This window comes from Morus notabilis, unplaced genomic scaffold (genome assembly GCF_000414095.1).
Source record: "Morus notabilis unplaced genomic scaffold, ASM41409v2 Scaffold571, whole genome shotgun sequence".
In the NCBI taxonomy this organism is placed as follows: domain Eukaryota; kingdom Viridiplantae; phylum Streptophyta; class Magnoliopsida; order Rosales; family Moraceae; genus Morus; species Morus notabilis.
The window spans coordinates 230,999-247,195 of NW_010359982.1; the positions used below are offsets into that span (position 1 = coordinate 230,999).

At 31.2% G+C, this 16,197-nt stretch overlaps 1 protein-coding gene across 1 annotated transcript; it reads left to right on the forward strand.

Moving 5' to 3' along the window:
- The first annotated feature begins 5,245 nt into the window (after positions 1-5,245).
- Positions 5,246-6,777, forward strand: LOC21396036 (auxin-responsive protein IAA33). The gene is made up of 2 exons (XM_010095553.2): positions 5,246-5,972; positions 6,493-6,777. Exons 1-2 carry the CDS (start codon positions 5,473-5,475, stop codon positions 6,569-6,571), a joined length of 579 nt encoding a protein of 192 aa, XP_010093855.2. The 5' UTR covers positions 5,246-5,472; the 3' UTR covers positions 6,572-6,777.
- Positions 6,778-16,197: the final 9,420 nt, after the last annotated feature.

Here is a 16,197-nt window from a genome sequence, read left to right on the forward strand (position 1 = left end):
ATATTAACTTTGAAAAGGTCTAACGCTGATCGGGAATTTTCGTATATATAGCAGACTAATATTGCACCTTTTTATAATTATTGTTGTGTAAAATGAATATCATTCTTATTATTATAGGAGTAGGCAAATTATCCAATCATTCAATTGATCCAACCAATCTAATCCAATTCATCCAAAAAAATTAGATATCCAAACACTATTGGATCGGATTTGGATGACATTTTCACAAATCCAATTGGATTGGATTGGATGTTGGATTCTTACTTTGAAAAATCCAATAAATCCAATCCAATCCAATGTTCTTATCTTAATGGTATAATATGTAATTTTAATATGTATATGATATGTCATTAATGGGTAGAGACGTGCTTATTTTGCTGGTCATTTCAATTTACAAATGATATCAGCTTGTTTTTCGGTATGTACCTTTTTTTTCTAGTTTTTTGTTTTTAAATTTGAAAAATAAATTGTATTGTATGACTTAAGTTTACTATATTGTTTGTTATCTTTGATGATTTTGATTTTGTATTGGATGACAAATCGATGATGAGGACTAAATTGTTTTGAAAATATATCATTTATACTTTGAGCAAGTTGTATAAAATTCAGTAGCTTTTAATAAGTTTTGACGAAAGTCTAGACTAATCTTATCATCCAATTCAAATTTAATGGATATCGGATCGGATTAAATGATAATAATGTATCTATCATCCAATTCAAATTTAATGAATATTGGATCGGATTAGATGATAATAATGTATTGGATTGAATTGGATGGATTTCAAAAAGTTTATTGGATTGAATTAGATTATGAATGGTAAAAAAATATTGGTTTCCACTTTCCATCCAATGCCCCATTATATCATTGTATTGCGCTTGTTAGTGTTATTTAGCCTTGCCTGTACTCAGAACACGACCCTGGTTTTGTTCTTTTTCTTCTTTTTTTTTTTTTAAGCAGTATTGCAGATGTTAGCTCTCCATTAGTATGTGTTGGGAGCAGTTTATAGTTGGTTTCCTCTTTGGGGTAGAAAAAAAAAAGTTCTATAGTTAAAGCCATTTTGATTTTTAATTGTATTGATAAAAAGAGAAATGTTAGCGTCATTTAAAGTGTCACTCTCTGCATTCATTATTTGATACATAAATTCTATTATCTCATTTTCTATTTGAATAATAATATATCATGTTAATAGAATTAACATGTCAAAAAATGGATGCAAAGAGTGATAAAGAAAGAGACAGAAAGAGTGATTTGTTAACATTTACTTGATAAAAAAAATGAAGGATAAAAACAAAACTGTGTACCAATCAATACGAAACTTACTGATTGGTTCCGAACATTTTTGCAGAAAAAGATAAATCTGTCCCAGTTATACGAGTCACGATCTCAATATTACTATTGTTGCGCGGAGATTTTTGACAATCAGCACATCAGTACATAGCTAAAATAATCAGAGTAAAACCTTGGTTTGAGTAAGTAATCAGTTAATTTCAAGGCAATATCGAATATTGTTCAAGTGGTTTTGAAGATATACATGACTCTGTCAGGTTAAAAACCAAACTATGTTTGCTTAATCACTCGGCCAACCAAACATTTAGCTCGAACACAACGCCAAAAATACAAAAATAGTATGCAATACGAACAAATTGTACTTTTTAAAGAAATGATGAGTACATATATATATGAGATTTCTACTGTAGAATATGAAAAAATACATTTAGTCTTTTATATATTTTTTAACTGTCATATGTCTATTATTAATAACCATTTGTTAATGTATATTCTTTACTTTAATTTCAAATTTGACGATCAGAAATGTATACTACTGACAACCTATCTTAAAAAGATCAGCATATAATACCAAAAATAATAATAATAATAAAGGGTTTACCTACAAGTCTAAAGACAAGGTTATTAGTATTAATTATCTTTTCCTACACCTTTTACTAATATATATATATATATATATCACTATGGATGGAAATGTATCAGATTAGAAAAACTCTAGATGTCCAAATGTGACTTTTTTTCTACCGAATTATAAAATGTGAAACTCTAAGAAAAAATGACTGTTGAAAAGCATTCAAGATCACTTTATCAAACAAGTTTCATGATCTGCCTTCTATAGAATGCTGCCAAAAATCTCAAAAAAAAAAAAAAAATGCTTCATTTTCTTTAAAAACATCGAGGAGTATTTCAAAATTCTGCGGCAATCTCGTCCTTTTTGCAACTAATCTGAGTTTCAAATTCAAAAGACCTTATCACCTGCCAATTAAGTAAATGACTGTTTTTTCAGGTGACTTTAATGTTTGCAGCAATTACTAAGGCGAATAGTCGAAAATTTTCAATAGATCTTATCTGAAAATTAAAACTCAAGATTAATATCTAGCCTGAATCTTGCCAAACTAAATAATACAATTTAATCCTAAGGACAAATCCAAATAACTCCTACATTATCTCTAAAGAATAAATTAAACCAAAATTTAAACCTTGGTTTCGGACAATATATAAATGCGAACAGAAACTTGTAGAAATGAAATTCCTAACATACTTTATCCAAGAATTTCTTCCTTTTTTCCCTTAAAAAGATCACTTCGAAGTACTGTGTTTTTTCCCCCCGTAATATTATTAAAAATAGTACAACGACATTTTAAAAAATGTAACCCAGCTCGTACTCTAAAGCCCTTTTTTGAGAGAGAAATTTTCTTAGTTACCCTTTTCTCCTTTTTATTTAAATGGTCTAGAATTAGAGAAAAAGACAAAGAAAAAATAATATATTTTGTATTTGATTCGGCCTAATTTTAGACAAATTACATAAGTAGAGGAAAAAGTTATAAATCACATGCATCATGTCTAAAAAATCAGCTTTATGGCACTAAAATGATATTTTTGTAAAACATAAAACATATAGTACCAAAACTATCATTTTTCTTTTTCAAATAACATAACGTACCAAAGTGCAATTTAATGGCAATTCGTAATGTGACCAATAGTAGGGACAGAATTGTCCTTGTATGAAATAATAGAGTTGCCCTAATGCATGTGATGGAGTGAGAATAGTAATTGTTGTTCTTTTATTTTATTTTATTTTGTTATTTTATTGGAGCAAATGACGTGGCCTTCCGACCATCTCACAGTCAAAGTAGCGAGCCGTTCGGCGACCGTAGCGCGGTCGTCACCATTAGCCCATGCAATTCCAATTTACAAGGCTGTTTATTTATTCATTTGTTTATTTTCTTTCATTTTCTTTCCCTTTTAATTTTTCTAACCTTATATAATAATAAACCAATTTAATTTCCTTTTGTTATACGTCTTTGCTTTTTCTTCACGCATTTTATCACCATCCCCGTTATGTCACTATTTTAAAAATATTTATTTCATGACAATACCTACCTTACGCAATGCAAATATCGAAAATATTTTAAAATCAATTAGAGAGAGAGAGAAAGATATGAAAATTAGTTTAGACACATATTAAACTCACTCTTTTGCATTCACAAGCAAACATACCCCACTCTAGCTAGCTACTTTCCAATGCTATACATAGTACCCACTTGCATGTCCTAGTCTTCTTAACCTTCCCTATAACATCTCTCACTCATTTATTGAGTTATTCCTAAAAATGATCCTGAATTTTGTTGTCAATTGTAATTCTTAACTTAAAAAAAAAAAAAAAAAAAAAAAAAAAAAATTTTAAAATAACCTCGATCTATCAGTTTTGTTTTAGTTTTAGTCCTTTTTTTTTATTATTTTAGTGTTAAAAACAGAACATTATGAATGATACTTAGGCCTCGTTCACTTCGCATATTCGAGTTTTCAATTCGAGTTTAGATGTGACATTTTCTGAGAGCTTTTCACTGTAGCAGAAAAAGTTAGATATGACATTTTATGAGAGCTTTTTACTGTAGAAACTTAAAACTGAAAACTTGAATCGGTGAAATGAACGAGGCTTAGTTATCATATTGTTATATTTTACATTTTTGCGTCATAATCATGTGCATGTTTTGTGTTCTATCAGCAGAATGTTATTTTCTATCAGCATCATGCGCATCTTCCATTCTCTTTTTGACGCCTAACTGATGAAAATAATTAAAATTAAAATGAAATGATAGATTAATGTTAAGTTTGAGACGTTTTAAGGACCAAAATAAGATTGAAGATAAAATTTGGGGACTATCTATAAGGTTAATCCTATTGTGTTGTTTTTGTATGCATAATTTTTGCCCACCTTGATTTTTTTTTTTTTTGTTCTTTTACCGAACTCGTAATTTTATTTTAGTAGTATGCTAAAGCTAGCTACTTTTATTTTATGACCATTTGTGAAAGTGTCTTCAATTACTCCGAAATCAAATTGAGGGTCTTTCTTATACGTACGGATTAAATTAAATGTCTCACAAAACTTGGTGGAAAAAAAAAAAACTAAAGTAATAGTGAACGTTTTAGATTTGTGTCTTTTATAATTACTGCGTTAAAATGATATGATATACAAATTTTCGGAGATTTTATTTAGAGTACGAAAAAGATATCTTGTTAGGACACACTTTTTAGCTGCCAGATCTTCATCGAATTCAGTTAAATTATCAAACTTTATTTAATCTGACGTGATATTCTTCTAACGGTATTTGAATTTAATCCACCAATTAAAAATTGTGTCCTATTATTATAGAGAATTGTTCAAAATTTTGATATACAACATAAATACAGTAAACGTTTCCCGTAATAAAACACCAATTTTTATGTCTGCATTGTAGGAATCTTTTGGTTGTAAACTAAGGGGGCTAAGGGTTGAAAAATTGGGTGAGTGGTGAAGTTTGGCAATTGATCATGCAGGGAAAGCCATGTAGCCCCATTTAATGGCTTTGAAAGAAAAGGAGAGCATGAATTTAGAGCCTTTTTCAGACACCTAACTGATCCCTCCCGACATTTGTGCTCTCTCTGTCTCTCTCTTCTCCCACTTTATGCAGGAAAGAGGGAAAAAAAAAATCTCAACATATCTGTTTTTTTCTTTTTTCAATTTGATTTGACACATAAATTTATAACAATATTTGAATAAAAGTTTGCTCTTTAATTATGCACATCATATAATATGTGTAGTTTAACCATAGACCAGCTATATATATACTCATATACATCACGAACACATGACATATAGTTTCACCCTCTCTCTCTCTCTCTCTCTCTCTCTCTCTCTCTCTCTCTCTCTCTCTCTCTCTCTCTCTCTCTCTCTCTCTCTCTCTCTCTCTCTCTCTCTCTCTCGTCTAAACCCCACCAAATACCAAACTCGTTTCTGTTTCATCACTGGCGAAAGAGAGAGTTTCTAATTTCTTTCTTAGCCTTTATATATATCTTTGTATCTCCTACATATTAAAATTAGTCAAGACTTAAAGTTACACACACACACACACACACATATATATATATATACATATAGCTAGAGATCACACACAAGGAGAGGAAGAAACAAGGGAAAAAAAATGAACGGTTTTGATCATCCCCAAAGGCAAGATCAATACTCCTTGAAGAGGATGAGATGGCAAGATATCAAGAGGACGCAACACATAAATATTGTTAGTGGTGGTGCAACTCCACCGTCCTCCGGTGGACTGTCCTTCACGGGAAGTAACCCTAACAGTACCACCAATCTCCAAGGCTTTCCGGTGGGGCTGCTTGATAGCCGCCACGACGATCTGGTCTCCGCAGTGGTGCCAGCGGTGACGGTGGTTCTGGAAGGCCGTTCCATCTGCCAGCGTATTAGCCTCCACAAGCATGCAAGTTATGAAAGCCTTGCCAAGGCCCTCCGGCAAATGTTCGCCCAGGAAGGCGACGGGGGCGGCGGCAGCGGCGGAGGAGGAGAAGGAGGCGGTGAAGATAATAACGATAACGATCTTGATCTGTCGAATGCTGTTCCTGGTCATCTCATTGCTTATGAAGATATGGAGAATGATCTTCTTCTTGCTGGTGATCTTAATTGGAAGTAAGTTTTTGTGTAATTGCTCTTTTCCCCTTGTATATTTTTATATTTTCCTATATTTTTAGTTAAGCATTCTTAGGGTTTATTATATATATTTTTAGTAATTTATGAATAAAAAAATGCATAAAAGAAAGAAACTCAGAATCCAGTCACGAAGGATAACAAATTGTTATCGAATTATTTTTGAGTCAATAGGATAACGTATTAAAACAAACTTGAAATTCTTTGCTTAGATCTGCTTCCTTTTATCAAAATTAAATGCATGACATATATACTTAATTCAGCACGACTTTCTTTTGTTGATTACTTCATCATTTGTGGTTATGTTGTCATATAATGTTTATAGTATACACACATAATATATATATATATGTATATATATGCAACATTTTAGGTCGTCATCTGACTTAGTGCTGCTGTTGTTTGACCTTTCTAGATCTCTCTCTCTCTCTCTCTCTCTCTCTCTCTCTCTCTCTCTATATATATATATAATATAATTTCTGTGCGTGCATGCGTGTGACAGGGATTTTGTACGCGTAGCAAAGAGAATCCGGATATTGCCAGCAAAGTCAAATGGAAGGAAGGGGAGAGAAAGGGTGTAGGATATGCATGCTGTTATATTTGGCATTTTGTGGATAATTTTGGCAATCAAAGTCAAGGGAGTTATATAATATATAATATGTGCATACAAACAATATGACATCTCCATTATTATAAGTTTGGCGGGAATTGATCACTAGAATGGAATATTGTACTCAAATTAAGCTAGTAATTCTAATTGGAAGCATTGTGCTACTTTTCCGTGGAACCCTAAAATTTGAAACTCTACTTTTCTTCGTTTCTAGTTTGAAATAATATTAATAATAATAAAAAATCCTTGATCCAGCTCATCCTTGTTTCTATATAGTATTCTAGTCTCTTATTAAGAGATTTTCTCCTTTTTATGATTTTGTAGTCATGGAGAGAGAGAGAGAGAGAGAGAGAGAGAGAGAGAGAGAGAGAGAGAGAGAGAGAGAGCCCCATGTTATTAAGAGCCTCATTTGGCTTATCTTTTATGTCTTCTGGATTTTAACCTTATTTCTCAAAAATTAAATCTATGACGTGAAGAGAACCTAGAATATCTACATTTGTGTAGATAGGGAGCCGATTTCTAAATACGTGTTATGTATGCATGTGTGGTTTTCTTTTTTTCTTTTTTTTTTTTTTTTTTTAAGAATAACCGATATTAAAAATGAGCGCCTATATGTACCATGTCTTTTACCATTTTTGTTGCAGTGAGTATGTGTATATTTATGTGTGTGCAGGTATATAACCGAGTATAGACTGCCGCAGATATTGGCCACCCCCATCTAATTTTTTCTTCAAAATTTTATATGTGAAATCTATGAAATTTGTAGTTCGTTCCTCTAAGATTCTAAAATTCTATTTATCCCACTTCACAATATCATTTGATTCATATAAGTTTATCTGATGAAATATTTAGCATATATAATTAACAAACGAATATTTCCTTTTCTTTCTCTTTTGGACCGAGCTTCCTATATCCCAAGCTGTTTTAGACATGACCGCCGATAGATGGCTTTAAGGCCCTCTATCCCAAAAATTAAAACATAAACAATATTTTTTACATAGATAATAGTTGGAAAAAACCAACAAACAGATCAGATATTAAACAAATGTGTGAGTAACTGCTATAGTATGTGCATTTACTAGTTATATTAATTTTGTTTAGCAACATACAGTCTGTATGAAATAATATCATTATATTATGCCTAGTCAAAAGATAATTAAACTAGTACTCACACTTGCACCAAATTGAATTTTCGAAGACTGTAGAAATTAATATTGCCATTTTTTTAATGTAATCTAGGCCTCGTTCATTTCACCGATTCGAGTTTTCAGTTTTAAGTTTCTACAGTAAAAAGCTCTCAGAAAATGTCACATCTAATTTTTTCTGCTACAGTGAAAAGCTCTCAGAAAATGTCACATCTCAACTTGAATTGAAAACTCGAATCCGCGAAGTGAACGAGGCCTTAATATTTGACATTTTTCTCCTTCTTGCATTAAAACAAGGGTTTCTTTGCCTACAATTGAATGTTAATAATGTACTTCATTTATGTACAATTATATATCTATTGTAAGTACTAAAAAGTCTAAAGATATTGAAAAAGAGGGTATACTTTCAATATCAAATTAAGAAATTACCCAATTAACTCGTTTAAACATGTTTTCAGTTGGTTAAAGCAAAATAAACGGTGGAAAATCTCATTGTCTATTAAGAAAAATACATTACCAAAAAAGAAAATAATAAAAAGCCAGTCCCGCCGCTCCACAAAAGCTTGAGATCAGAATTAAAGAACTGAATCACACACACACACACACACACATATATGTTAATAACTCCCTCTAATTAGGAATTTAGGATCTAATAAACATACACAATCATGTACGTGTGCACGCGCTCACGCGTGTGTAAAACTAGATGTATTATTGATCCTAATTAAGTTAGATGGATAATTGATCCTAATTAAGTTATGTATAATTACGTGATTGTTATTATTATAAAGTTTCAATTCTACTAATTTCTCACATACGGGCTCCTCCTTGTTCCACCATTTTAATTTTGGATGGGAAGGCTATAGTTAATGTACCAAAAACAATGCATATATTTGAGATTAATATTTCACTCTATGATTTTAGTTTTAAAAAAAAATGATCAGTTTTAGCTCTTAGCCTTGCCTACATTTTGAAGGAAGTTTTTCACTTTCTTTAATGTTAATTATTCACTGTCAATCTGAGGAAAATAATCTTCAATTGCACCAACTGGCCATATCAAGTAGGAACAAAAAGAAGGGCAAAAAAATACATACTGTTTGGTTATGGTCCCTTAATGAAATAAATACTATTTTTCACTTAAGAAGTATGGACCTTTTCTAGGTGATGTTAGTTAAGGCATATATCTGTTGTCTCTTTATGACATGGACTGTTGCATAACAATAAAGTTTGCATGACTATGAAACATGTCCTCCTTATTATATCCTCTCTTTTCTTGCCACTCAAATGTAAGCAATGAACATGACCTTGACATTTTGTTGCTTTTGGTGCTCATGATCACAATTAAAGAAAAGGAATTTTGTACATTTGCCCTGAACTTATAATATTTTGACAATCTTACGCTCTGAACTTTGAACTTGTAATTTTAGCAATTTTGCCCACTAAATTTGTAGAACTGTCGCAATATTATACCAAATTTTGTCAATTTTGCTCTGATTATTTTGCCAGAAGGGATTGAGAGTCGGAGAATTGGAGAATTTATGTTACGGTTTGAAATAAAAAGTTGAAATTTTTTGTCAAACATGTTTTTTGTCACCAAATTTAATACAATCATCATCAAAATGGGCATATTGCAATCATTCTACAAATTGGGGAATGTGTCAAATACCCTTTAAAAAAAATATTGGAAATCTGAATTCTGAGTACTGCAAATCAAGGGCCCTGGGGAGGACCATGCTAATAAATTCGGTTGCTCGGACAATTATTTTTATATCACATCAAATTATAGGGGTGTTTAATTTGGTATATGTAAAACTTTGTCCACTACGTTTCTATGGTCATAAATACAATTATAAACTAAGCACTGAAAAAAGTTCTACCAATCATATTAATTTCGTATTAGAGTTACTAGTTCAATCAATTTGAGGAAGCAAAAAGAGGTGGAACACGTACTTGAGGCAGTCACTATTCATATGGTGGCTCTGGTGGGAAACAATAAGCATTAAACATTAATAGTGGTATATATACTGTTGGGGGAGGTCAATTTAGAATTTTAAACATTTTTTTTTTAAAGAAACAAATATTATCGCTAATAACCCACAAAAAAAAGTAGAGCAAATCTTGATATAATGTTAATTCTATGATCTGGCTTCCACAATATGAAACCACAAGTGATCACTTGACTAATCAAAATCATTAAGAGAAAGACCCTAGCTATCATAAAGTTGAAGCTTACATATGTTTCATGTGTATACAGATGAAAATTGAAACATATATAATATATATGTGTGTGTGTGTGTGTGTGTGTGTGTGTGTGTGTGTGTTTTCTTTTGGGAACACAAAAAAAAATGATACTATCAAGTAAAATGAGTTCTATCTTTCTTCTCAGCACAAGACCCCATATGAAAGCAGAAAACATTAAAATGCATGATCAAAGGGGGAAAAAAGACCATATGAAAACATTAAATGTATGTTGAATTAGATATTGATGACTTAAAATGCATGATCAAAGGGAGAAAAAAGACCATATGAAAACATTAAATGTATGTTGAATTAGATATTGATGACTTTCATAAATTGTTTTAGTTATCTTTCAATTTTTGGTTTGGCCATATATGGGGCTCTTTATGATTTGTTTTTTTTTTTTTTTGCTTTGTGTAGCAGTTTTATAGCAGCTTCGGGAAGTGTTTAATATTTTTCCCTTGTTTTCTTATTTTAATTAGTAACTAATATATGAATGAAGGGTCTACATGATAGATGACGAGTTTTTTTAGGGGTATTTGGTATGCAGTAATCAATAGGAATCAAATACCTGAGAAAGTTATAGTGGATAATATAATTCTCTAGAATCCTATATTATCATATTTGGTTATGCCTAGAAATCTTTTATTAGATTCCCAAAAATATTATTTTACGGCATTTGGTTGGGCATAGTAATGTAATCCTTCTTATAAAGTTAATAATTTAAAAAAATTTGAAACTAATTAAATCCTATTATCTCCATTTTATCAACTTATAAGATTAATACTATTAGTGGATTTTTTAAATATTATGAAAAAAATACAAAACTCAAAAATGCTCCCTCTCTCTCACCTCCCCCCTCTCTCTCTCTCATCCCTCTCGATCTCCCTCTTGATCTTCCAAATCCACATGGGATTGGACTTTGCCAAGCATGGGCAGACGAAGGCGATTCGAGGCTAGTCATGGGGTTGTGCGAATGGAGGCGATTCAAGGTTGGGCAGACAGAGGCGATTCGGGGCTAGGCGGACGCAAGCGATTGTCACGGGGATGGTGGGACGGTCAAGGGGCTGGGCGGACGAGGAGATCGGCGACCATTGTTGGATATGAGGATTTAACAGTGGGGTAGAGCAGTAGTGGATTGGAAGGCGGATGTAACGGTGGTGGTGGCATAGGAAAGTCCGACGACGGAAGGTGGTGGCGGCGGCGTGGTCGACGGAAAAGCAGTGGACGAGAGAGGCGGTTGGGTCTGGGAAGATATAAGTGGGAGAAGTGTGGGAAAGTAAATAACACCCATTTTTTAACTTTTCTGTGATATTAACTTTTCTACGAAAGTAAATAACACCCTCCAAGATGGGTTTAGAATTACCCCACAATGTGGTAATGTGAAACCCATAGGCTTCACTTTCATGAGTTTTAAAAAAGTCTAATAATTATACCAATCTATAGTTGAAATGTACGGTAAATTTTTTGATGATGACAATAATTCTTTCTTGCCATTTATTAAAAAGATATATAGAGAGGGGAAGGAAGAATGCTGTAAATAGTAAATTTATAAAACTAAATTAAATAAATAACATATTTTAAAATAATTTAAAGTAAATATTAGTTTACCACATAAATATTTTATTGACTAGTAAAAAGATTTTTTTTCCACATAAATCTTCTTTTTACGATTGCTAACAATATTTTTTTTCCATGTAAAGAAAAAATTTTTATCACATAAATTATTTTTTACCAGTCATAAATGACACATTTATCGTGTAAATGTGTCATTTATGTACACGATAAACTGCTATTTTCAAACAGTTTTAAAATATATTATTTACTTAATTTAATTTTAAAAATCTACTATTTACTGTAATTTTCCAAATATAATATATATAATTAATCGTATATAACATATGTGACTGAACTAATCACATATGGAGCCAATTAAGACTCACTGCATAGAGGGGTTGCTTGAACCCTCACTGAACTATTTCTTTTTTTAGAGAAATGTATACCTAAATATATATTGTAGGGACAGTAATATACATAGCCCTCATTAAAATTTAAAACTTTAATCTTATAAACCCTACTAAATTTTTATCTTACTATTAACCCCAGATAAAAATTGCTAGTTTTGTGGGTGGAACTAATGGTTAATAGTTGCCATTATTTATGGGGTGTTTGGTACGAGGATTCATGCTATGGTTCGAATTATGATTCGTGACTCGCTACAGTATTTTCTCTCATAAAAAAATACACGTAAATTGAGAATGATTCTGAATCATAATTCTAAATCTATAAACCAAACGTCCACTTAATTGTGATAGTATTTATAAGGCTGCTCACAAAATTAAACAGAACTCTTCAAACTTGCACACATTATGGGGTTTATAGGTGGTTAAACCACTTTAATAATCACTACTTAGTACATATGATCTTCTGCTGTAAAAGTTTGACCAATTGATTATTCCTAATTGTTCTAATTTCTTCATCAACAATATCTCTGAATATCCCAAATAGTTGGTAATCCCACAATTGTTGGTCGGCTAATACAAAAAGTATCCATTAAGGAGGAAATTTCACTTGTTTTGCAAAGTAACTACTTGGAAGAGAATAAAAGGTTGATATATATAATTAGTTGCATTTTGAATACTCTATTTACTTTGAACTTTTGTTCTAGCCTTTAATGTTCTTATTAGTGGCCAAAAAAGCACATACCAATTACCATAATGGATTTTAATTTGTGCCCACATGTTTGACAAATATGGCCTTTAGCCTAACACCCCAACAAATGAAACCCATATTGTTAATATTGTCCTCTAAGATAGTACTACAACATTAAAGACTATATATATAAAAAGGCAAAATACATAACCAAGCCAGGGTATCAATCACCATAGATAGTATACAATATTATTTCAATAAGGTGGCAAAAAAGTATATCCTAACAGCCAACAATATTTCTTGTCAATATTATGTCTATTTATGGCTATTCAGAACGTCCATTTCCTCGCATTCATCGATTGGATTTGGGGCCACAATGTACCAACAAAGATTGACTAAAACAGAAAACAAAAACCATGGAGAAAACGAGGGTTTTCTATCAGATAATATATCTGTTAAATCTGCTACAATATTAATAGCAAGAGAAAAAGTACTCTTCTTTTTTCTTTTTTTTTTGTCAATGTGACAAGCAGTGAACAGAAATCAAGGTTGAAAATATGAATGTAGAAATTGACGTAAATTTTATGACATATGGAAGAGAGTTTTCCCCTAAAAATGACTGCATTGCATCTGTTTCAAACTTACCATCAAACAAAATTTCCCCTCTTATATTGCCTTTTATTAACTATTGCCTTTCATCACCTAGTTGTGCGACTCATTTATGACTAAAACTGTTAAAATATTGACGTTTCATTGATAAAGTATTAAAATAAAGAACAAAGTAAGACAACTCCTATCTTTTAGGGTCAAATTTGAAATTAATTCTAAATTGTTTTTATGAAAACCGTAAAATTAGACTCATGAAAGGCCTCTGAACTTTTTTTTTTGCCAATAAATAATCTTTGTATTGGAAGTTATATACCAAATAGTCCCTAAATTTTAAAAAAAGAACAAAAAAAAAAGAGTGAAAGTTAGCTTACTTGCGTACCAATGCTAAGTAGACCACTGGTTTACTTTATTTTCATGTTTGTTTGGAGAAAATTTCTTGTTTTTTTTTTTCCTTATTTAATTAATTAACTACCGGCTTATTCATAAGACTAGTGGTTCACTTGTAAATTATTTTTGGAGTAATTATAAAAATTTTCAATCGACTAAAGCACTTGCAACAATGTATCCCCAATTTTCAAAATGTAATTTATTATAATATTAACCAAAAAAATCTTTATAATAAGATTTTTACACAAATAATGAGTAACACTAAACAATTAGTGTTTTTTTCTTACAAAAATTTAAATTAAACTTTTTTATTACAGTATTTTTTTCTCACATATGCAACTTAAATTCTTAACTTAAGTTCTATTATACAAAAAAGAGAAAAGCCAAAGTAAAAGGTGACTTTTTCAGTTTTATAAAAGATCAAGAGGTGGGGAGGAATAAGAAATAAAGAAAAACCTAAGGAGAACTTGTAGATAGAAGTCGTTAGAACTTAAGAATCGAAGAAATCATGGGATATGTATCCAAAAAGTTTTAAGCTTTACCAATATTTTTTTTTTTTTTTTTTGCCTTTGAATATAATTAGCTTTACCAAGTTATTCTAACTGATATTAACAAGAGACGGATCCATATTAACACAAGTACATTTACTCAAGAAGCCTTGGAAGCCAAAGAGGAATTGTAAAGAAGAGAAAAATAAAAAGAAAAACACAAGAAAAAGGACAGGAAGTAATGAAGTTAAAAGAGAGAAGTCAGTGTCTCTGCCGTCCAATAAATGGGGAAAAGGAAAACAATGACATATTTTGGTGGGTGGGAGGCCGTTCGTGGCCATTTGATCATAATTTCCAACATGCCTCACAACTTACCATTTCAGATGGCTTATCCACTTGCTATTGATGGGTCAAGGCTTAATTTCTCATTATAAGTATTAAACAACAACAACCCTCTGTGAGTTTGTTGTAAGTGCTCTTTTTCATGAGGTATGACTTCGTTTCGTTCACTTTCGTGGATTCGAGTTTTCAATTTAAATTGAGATGTGATATTTTTTGAGAATTTTTAACTGTAGCAAAAAAAAAATGTAACATTTTCTGAGTGCTTTTACCTCTTTTTTATGAGGTAAGACTTGATTTCTCGTTACAAGTTTTGAACAATAGACTTTTTTTTAGCCATTAAATTCTAGCATAACATGTCTAGGTTGTGGAGCATTTTAACTTTCTTTTAGTTTGTTTATGCATTTTGGTTTTACTATTCTCAAGAAAATTGCACAACTATAATAATAATGAGATTATTTGTCTAGGGCCACCAAGTTAGGTTGATAGGTTCACTAGTGGAATCTTTTGCCCCTTTCGGCTTCTTGCTGGTCCAAGAAAATAATCAGCTAGCTAATCAGTGTTTTATAGGGGATCCTCCAAATTCCTTATATGAGATGCCACTAGAAAATTACAAGAGAAATGGGATTGAGAGTGTTTACTCTATGTATGAAAAAAAAAAAAATGTAACGAGCTGATTGTTTTGCATATTCGAGTTGAAAATTTAAGTTTAAAAGTGAATTTATGTAAGAGAAAATATTGCACTTAAGATAAGTTAAATCTAAATTGTTGTGGGAGAAAACACCATAATAAAAAGTTTAAATTGTGATTCGAATGGTTCCGAGAGGAAACTATTTGAACTTAGTTTTACATATTTTTATTATTTAAGATTATTCACTGGTGTCTCCTAAATTTTAGGGTCATTCTCAGTTTATTCTCTGAACTTTAAAAACTCTCACTTTGCCCCATGAACTTTGAATTGTTCCCACTTAACTCTTTTTACTGTAATTCTGTTAAAAATATATAGAAAACATTGAATAATGAAGTCACGTGGCATTTCTGTTTAGATTTTTATTAAAAATAAATAAATAAAAACTACATAATTACACCTAATCTCCTCTATTTTGGTCTAATTTTAGTAGAAATTACAATAAAATGGGGTAAATGAGAACAATTTAAAATTTAGGGGGCAAAGTGAGAATTTTTAAAGTTTAGTAGGTAAACTGAGAATGGCCATAAAATTCAGAGGGCTCCAGTGAAAATAATCCTATTATTTATATAAGTTGCAAAATGTATAAAGTTCCTTCTTTGACAAAGAAAACCCATATTTTCTACTTAAGTAATGTGTCGATTAAGATTGGTATTTAATCATACTTCTAACGACAACTTGCTTACTTTTCAACTTCTGATATGCAAGCTTGTTTGGATTAGCTTAAAAAAAGTCACTTTCGACTTATTTAGTCCAAAAATTAACTTGAGGTTGTTTGGATGGACAACGTAAAAGTATTTTTGCTTTTTATAAACTCTTTTAGCACAAACCACCTCCTAAGTGCTTATAGAAAAAGAGCTTATAAAAAGCTTTTCTTGTTTACCTTTTTAACCTTTTGTTTGTGAATATCAAATAAAAAATTTCATACATATCCTTTTATTATATTATTTTTAGACCAATAAGAGCTTTTGACTTATTTACCATACATGTGAAAAAGCACTTTTCCATGACTATCTAAACGTTAATTAAAAAACTCAGTCTTATGCTTCTC